This window comes from Gopherus evgoodei, chromosome 4, assembly GCF_007399415.2.
Source record: "Gopherus evgoodei ecotype Sinaloan lineage chromosome 4, rGopEvg1_v1.p, whole genome shotgun sequence".
In the NCBI taxonomy this organism is placed as follows: Eukaryota; Metazoa; Chordata; order Testudines; family Testudinidae; genus Gopherus; species Gopherus evgoodei.
This window is the reverse complement of record NC_044325.1, coordinates 146,117,053-146,125,048: the sequence shown is the minus strand read 5'-3', so window position 1 is coordinate 146,125,048 and position 7,996 is coordinate 146,117,053. Positions and strand designations below refer to the sequence as shown.

Below are 7,996 nucleotides of genomic sequence, written 5' to 3'. Positions count from 1 at the left end.
CAAACTAACTTGATATATTTTTGATGAGATTACAAGTTTGGTTGATAAAGGTAATGGTGGAGATGTAATATATTTATAAGGCATTTGACTTAGTATTGCATGACATTTTGATTAGAAAACTAGAAAGGTATCAAATTAATATGGCACACATTAAATGGATTAATACCTGGCTAACTGATAGGTCTCAAAATGTAAACGGAAAGTCATCATCGAATGGGTGTGTTTCTAGTGGGGTCCTGCAGAGATCAGTTCCTGACCCTACACTATTTTAACATTTTGATCAGTGACCTGGAAGAAAATATGAAATCATCACTGATAAAGCTTGCAGATGACTCAAAGATTGGGGGAATGGTAAATAATGAAGAGGACAGGTCACTGATACAGAACAGTCTGGATCACTTGATAAGCTGGCTGCAAGCAAACAATATGTGTTTCAATTTGGCCAAATGTAAAGTAATAAAGTAGGGAACAAAGAATGTCAGTCTTACTTATAGGCTAGGAGACTCCATTCTGGGAAGCAGTGACTCTGAAAAAGACTTAGGGGTCATAGTGGATAATCAGCTGAACATGAGATCCCAGTGTATTTGCTGTGGCCAAAAGGGTTGGAGGGAGTGCTAGTGGCTCTGCTGAATACAGAATGTGGTAAATACTCTTATCTGGTCACAGATAGTGGGAGAAGAAGAAGATGTAGTTGTGTCAAGTATCTCTGAATAGGAGGGTTTCCTCTTCCGGCTGTGTTTTCAAATAATCTTCTCAAATTAGTAGCACTAGCCCCTGCTCTGTAACATACTTCTCTGGACCATGCATAACTTTAGTGTTGCCAGGAAACAAATGTAACAAATAACCCATATGTGTGAGTACCCAACATGTGTTCACACATCATGCATTCATGCACACCCTTCCTTCAGCACCCTGGTTGTTTCACAGTCTATCCTACATGTGCGTGCACACACACACACACACACACACACACACACACACACACACACACACACACACACATCTATCCATATCAAGCTGCTGAATGCAGCATACTGCAGCATAAAATAACATGAGACGAGGTCATTCTCAGCAGACAAAGAGGAGTGTGGGTTTGTCCGTACTCAGTTTTACTTATAGCTGGGCAGGTGAGCGAAACATGTATCTATGCTGCCCTCCTGGATCGGGGAAAACTGTTCTAGCTGAAATTGCTGATTGTTCTGCAGACGGCTGGACATGGGAATTTCTGCAGATTTGGATGCTTGCTGTGTTTATTTATAAGCTAATTCCTCCTTGCCCTCCGCTTTCTCATTGCCAGAGTAGAGTCCACGCTCTAGGAGCACACAGATAGTATGGCTAGATAATGTGTGCTTTGACTTCTTGTATGTGTTCATTGCAAGCCAGGACTGTGTCTTTGAATGAGGCTTATTCTCAGCGTAAGTAGCTTCATTCAAAGGTATGTTTCCCCAGTCCACAAGGGCCTGAGCCTAAATCTATTGATGTCAATGGACTGGATATGCCTGGTGTTCACTAGGGACCTGCTCCATTGGCTTTGGTGGGCTTTGAACCAGAGCCCTAGCTAACCTCAGTCACATCCCAATGCAACAGATAACAGCCAGATTAATGATCATCATGTCGACTGTAATTTCACTAAGCAGAGTTCTCCTCTGAATTACACCTGGGTCAATGAGGAGTGATGCCACTGATTTCTGTGAGGTTACACCCAGGACCAATTTGGCCCAGTGTCTGTTTTTATTAAGCACACTGTGCAGAAGTATCTTTGCTTTTTCTTTTTATCTCCCCCTCCCCCTCCCCCGCCTGGAGTTTTCATACCACTTAAGATTCTGGGTTGATTTCACTTCCACAACATGGGTTCTGGTGCCAAGCTATGTCAGCTTCGAGACAACAGTCATTTAAGGAAGTGAACATTTTCCACGTTGCCTTCCAAAGATTATGTTTCATGCCATTCTTTTTATTATAGCATCATTTATTATTTACATTAGGACGACAAAGTTATTCCCCTGATGAGTGAGCAATATAATATAGACCATTACAACGCAAGCAGCGAAAGGTCAGGCTTGGTAGTGGGGTCAGAGGGCACCGGAAAGGAGCTCAAGGGTGGACCCTGACATAGCAGAATCACTTGGGCTGCATTTCTGTTTTTTACAGGGCACTTTTGGAACCTGGATAAAAGTTTGGAATTTATCATTGTTTTCATCTTGCCATTCTGCCTTTCTTCTGTGGTTTCTATTTGCCTATTCTGGGGTAACATGTGCCTATCTGTATTTCTGAGAACTCAGTTACCATGAAATACAAATTTAAGGGTCACACAAATGCTTTCCCATAACAAACTCTGATACTTTCAGCTTAGTTTAGTTATTCTCTCTTTCTCTTTCCTAATTCCATGCTGCCTTTTCTCATCACTTCTTTCCTCTATCCATGAACAGCGCTGGCTCATTCTTCAGCAGTTTCATGGTGGGGAGATAACTTCCTGCACCTACATACCATGGTGACAGTGCAGACTAAGAATCTGAAGAACTGAAAGAACTGTGCATTGTTCTCTGAATATGATGAGGCTTGAACTCATTCTGATGTCTAGCACTAATGAATTCCACAGCCCAGGGCCTTCCATGGAAAAGGCTTTGCCTCTGCATTATGACAGGACCATCCTAGTCACAGCAGTGTCCCAAGGTGCACAGCTGTTTCAGAAGGTCAGCAGTGCGGGTCGGGGATCTCCAAGATAGCTGCCCCCCCCCCGCCCATTCAGAGGTTTAGTTGAAGATTAACACATAGGGAGCTGAAAGTCAAATGGGGAGCTGCAATCAAACAGAACATTCTGGTGACTTCCTCTTCACTGCTTCACTTCCTAAGAAGAGCAGAATTTGCTTATCTAGAGTCACATGGGGTTGATTTGACATGGGTAATTCTGAAAAAAGAAAGTGTTCACAGCTCTAATATAGAGTCATTGGGAAGTGACAACAGCTAGAGCAAGTGAAGGCAGGTAGGTTTTTGGCTGGGTTGCTACAAGATTTCAGACCACTTCAAAAGAAATGTCCAGAGAGCTTAAAGGAGATTGAAGGAGCCACAGAGACATTCTGGCATTAACAAGGAGAAATCACAAGAGAGGATTACATGGCGTGGATATCCAGGTGCCATTTATTCTTGTACAATGCTATGGAGGGGTAACAGCCAGTTAACTGCATGATTCCATGGGAACGTAAAGTTCTGCACAGTTCTGTAGTTATTGTGAGGAAAGTCACTGAGAGAGCTGAGTTTTACTGTCATTGTGAAAGAAAAATCCCATTCAAGCTTGTTCGTGTTGGCATCTTCCTCCTTCCTTCCTGCCCTTGAGCCTGCAGAGGAGGCACTCTGCTATTCGCCATGACAAACAGTAGCTTGACTCTAAGCAGCCTGGATGCCGTTTACATCACAATCGAGTCTGTTATTGGGATATCTGCGACCGTGGGCAACATCCTGGTCATCTGGGTGGTGAAGCTGAACCCAGCTTTTCAGACAAATACCTTCTACTTCATTGTCTCCCTGGCGCTGGCCGATATAGCTGTGGGCATCCTCGTCATGCCGCTGGCCATCGTGGTGAGCCTGGGAGTCGTCATCCACTTCTACTCCTGTCTCTTCATGTGCTGCCTGTTGGTGGTTTTCACTAATGCCTCCATCTTGTCTCTCCTGGCTATAGCGATCGACAGGTACCTGAGAGTGAAGCTGCCCACCAGGTGAGTCAGTCTGTTTAGTTGTTGCATTTTCAAGTTATTGTTCATATTACATGGAAGTTCAATTAATGCTCTAACGTTCCTCCGGGTCTCCACACTCCAGCTCAGACCTAGATGCACGCTCCTCCCTCTCCCCTAATGCTCATACCCACTATCTCACACCTGCCCTGCAATACTGAGGTTTTACTCTACCCTGCCTCAGGATTGGGGGACAGACTAAATGACCTTTTGAGATCACTTCCAGTCCTACATTTTTATGGTTCTGTGTTGACAGATGCTCCCTGCTCCCCCATCTTTTGAAGTGGTTTCTAATCAGGCAAGTTTCTGAAGCAGTAAACTCACTTTAAATGTATGTTTGAAAAAGAGAAAGATTCTCTCTTTGTAAAATCAATTTAAGAGCCATTCTTTGGGGGCAGGGACTATCTCGTAGCTCTGTGTTTGTACTGCAGCTAGCACAGTGGAGTCCTGACTCTGTTTGGGGACCCTAAGTGCTACTACAATATGAAAAATAAGTATTATTATTGAATTGCCCATAGGCATCAGAGAGCTGCTGGGATCATGGTGAAATATGATTTCATCCTTCAGTCATTTTGTTGAGTGCGTGACCTGATTTTTATATTATTTCTGTGTTTGCTTATTTTGGGGCTAGTCACTTCAAATACTCCCATCAACAACAGCACTGGGTCAAAATGAGAAAGGGGCACAGAATGAACAGCAAGTTCTAATAAGAGGATTTTATAAAAACACACCTTTTTTCTATAACTTGAGTGGCCAAGTGCATGCATAAAACACTCCCCTTCCCTCAAAAACAACAACAACATGGCACAGGGTCAGACAGTACATGGTCCTGGTGTCATAATTGGGTCTACATTTACCTTAATTGTGAGGTCAACTTTAAGAAGCGAGTGAAAGTTCATAAAATATCACCAGGACCTGTAACAACATATGTGTATGGGGAGACAGAAAAACTGCATAAGTCTAAACTAAAAAACCTACAGATATAATTAAGGACCTTGTTAAGATTATGCCTGGTAAACAAGAGAAGTGTGGGACCAGTAATCAATGAACCAAAATTGGTGGGTCAGAAATTAGGTCTAGGACATTGAGGGGGTGGGGGGAAAGCTGGCTGCTGTGACACTGTCTGACTAAAAGATGAAAGAAGGGTTAGGAGTGAGCTTCACCATGATGGCTGCCTGCCCTGCTGTCTCCTGGGTCCCCGGACTTCCTTCATACTAATCCTGACAGATGTTGTGACCAAATCGGGCCATGAGAAAGGGACCCAGATAACATCGCGCTACCTCCATCAGCTCTCACTAAACCCTGAACACCATCTAGGATGTAAGACTTTGACATACCTCACCGCTCCCCAAGATGTCCTTTTCTTTCCGCACCCTGATTTCTTCTCTTTCCCATGTTTCTTCTTTTGTCTTCTGTTTAAGAGTCTGGCTCAACCAGCCAAGACTGTCTATTTTACAAGACTGGTGTAAGCCTGTGACCAGAAAGAGGCAGCTAAAAGCAATGCCCACAAAAGACCAACACTGGTACAAGTTTGTCAGGTCTCGGCAGTGAGAGTCAACACCAGAGACAGAAGTTGCATTTTCTATCTTTGCCGTTCTTTTCTATCCCCCTTTGTGCGTGTTTGTTTTGTATTGTCCTCTGGGAAGTGAGACTGAAGTTTAACAGCATCTATGACAGATCCAGCCCATCATAACTAACACCTTCTCTTATCCCAAAACGACAGTTATTACCACCTAAGATATTGTCAGATGGGAAGGGGGAAAGGGATTCTTTCTCAAAATTCACTCCAGTGAAAAGGAAAGGGTCAGGATGTTGGTAAAATGAAAGCCTGACAATGCTTTACATTTCAAAGGCTTTCACTGTTTTTGAATTCTTTTCTGAATGGTTAATAAAAAAGTTTAAAAGACTTTCAATAGTGTGTTTGCCGTGTTGCTAAGCAGGCTGAGGTCTCTCTTTACCAAAGCCTGAACCTTGTTTAATATTGGGCAGTGACTGGGTCAGTTTAACACCTTTGACTGTTGGGTTTCTTTTTTTCCCATCTAAATTAATACATCAGGTCATATTTCTTTGAGCAAAGGCCCTACATCAAAAGGTTCCAAGAGTAGAGAAATAGTATAGTCTGGAGGAATAGTGTAAATTACAATATGAATGGAGAGGTCCTTAAAGGAAAGCTGGAAGGTAGCCAGCAGAATCAGCTGTTGGTAATGCCAATTATATCCTTGCCTCAGACACGCTGAGATCAGCACCAGACCAGAAATGCAGCTATCCAAAGCAGGCCAAATGGTAAGAAACAGACTTGGTTAAAACTAGTTAATCATTTCACATATAGTACAAAGTACTGGCAATAAGATACTTTGCCCAAAAGACAGACGAGAACTCAAGTCAGCCACAAATGAACCTACAGCCCTTGAAAGCATGAGCATTTGGATGCTGCTTCATTGTCACCAAAGAATCACATCTAACAGGGTTGGTGTTTTTCAGGTACAGAATAATCACCACAAAGAGAAGAATTTGGGTGGTTCTTGGAATTTGCTGGCTATTGTCCTTGCTGGCAGGATTTGTCCCCATATTCGGATGGAATCAAAGGATTGGCACAGAAAGGCACAGTAAACTCAAGTGTCAATTCGCCTCTGTGATGAGAATGGACTATATGGTGTATTTCAGCTTCTTTGCCTGGATCCTCATCCCTCTGATCCTCATGTGTGCTCTATACATCGAGATCTTCTACATTATCCGCACAAAACTAAGTCAAAGTGCAACAAACACAAATGCAGGAGTGTTTTATGGGAAGGAATTCAAGGCGGCCAAATCTTTGGCCCTCGTCCTCTTCTTGTTTGCGATTTGTTGGCTGCCTTTGTCCATTCTAAACTGTATCACACATTTCTGTCCCAACTGTCTCATCCCGCGGCATCTGTGGTACATGAGCATTCTGCTATCTCACTCCAATTCAGTCATGAACCCCATTGTCTATGCTTGCAAGATAAAGAAGTTCAAAGACACTTATACTCTTATTTTAAGAACCCATGTCCTGTGCATGAGTCCAAAGCCTGTCAGTCCTAGCATGGAGAAAACATCAGAGTGCAACCCAGTGACCCCTTGATGCCAACTGGCAGAGGGTCCAGGGGACACACATAAGATTTTACAGGGATTCCTTGGGTCACATATATGTATAATAATTCACCAAAGGATGGTAAATGAAGTCTCTACCGAGAGCCAGTAGCCCACTGGTCACCATAACCATTGCAATATGTATAGATGGATAATATATAAGGAGTTATGTATCTATATTGAAAATAATGTTCTTAAGGTCATGGAGTCAAAGCAGATCATATACCTCGGTAATGTCCCTTTCAGACAAGTGGTAATATCTCCCTGTCTGGTCGTTTGTGTATTGTGTAGTGCGTATCTCACAATGTATGCCTATTTGCATATTGAGACAGGTGCTAATTAAGAGACTGTGAAAATCTACGAGAGGAAATTTATAGGAAGAAAACACAGCAGGAGAGTGTCCTGCTTATAAATAAAGACAAATCTTGGTGTGCAAAGGGACACACTGAAACCTTCACCTTGGAGGCAAACTGACAGCATGCATATCTCGTGCAAGGGAGGGGTCACAGCCAGCCTGGCTGCAAAGTGCTGCAAGGATTTTTGGATGAGCAATACTCTACTAGCCAGGAGAATATTTTGATAATTAAGTCTAGGCTCTAAAATGCATGCTATGATTTTATTCTTAATGGAACCATTTGTTTCCAATATTTCTACTTGCTTCTACTCAAATTGTTATGCTTTGTTAAATAAACTTGTATTTGATTTAACTATAAACAAATCTCAGTGCTGTGTGTTCAGCAGAGTGGAGCTCTGAAGTGGGACTGGTAAATTGGCTTGTACCATTTCTTTGGAAGCAGCAAATCTGTGAATACTGTGAGTGTCCAGTGGCTAGTCACTCCAGGGAGATGTTCAGAGGTTGGAGAGTGCCTGTTGCTAACCTGCAGAATGACAGCAGGGCCTGCAAGGCCTAGAGGGGAGCAATTATGTTGCCCATGGCCAGTGAAGTTGGGGAGCTCACCCCCAGCAGGCACAGAGAAGGCTTCCTTACACTAAGGGCAGATGATTGCAAGGTGCCTCACAGTCCTGGGTACCCCCAGGAAGAATCACACAAAGCCGTGGTCATAAATAAAGAATGGCTATTGAATTATCTGGGTAAATTATACTCACATAACCTAAACAAACCGATAACCCTGCTGCATTAACAGGCTCTGGGAGAAATATAG

At 43.0% G+C, this 7,996-nt stretch overlaps 1 protein-coding gene across 1 annotated transcript; it reads left to right on the top strand.

The window, feature by feature from the left end:
* Positions 1-2,920: 2,920 nt before the first annotated feature.
* On the top strand, positions 2,921-7,487 carry LOC115651626 (adenosine receptor A3-like). The gene is made up of 2 exons (XM_030562719.1): positions 2,921-3,710; positions 6,207-7,487. The coding sequence occupies exons 1-2, from the start codon at positions 3,361-3,363 to the stop codon at positions 6,823-6,825; spliced, it is 969 nt and encodes a 322-aa protein (XP_030418579.1). The 5' UTR covers positions 2,921-3,360; the 3' UTR covers positions 6,826-7,487.
* Positions 7,488-7,996: the final 509 nt, after the last annotated feature.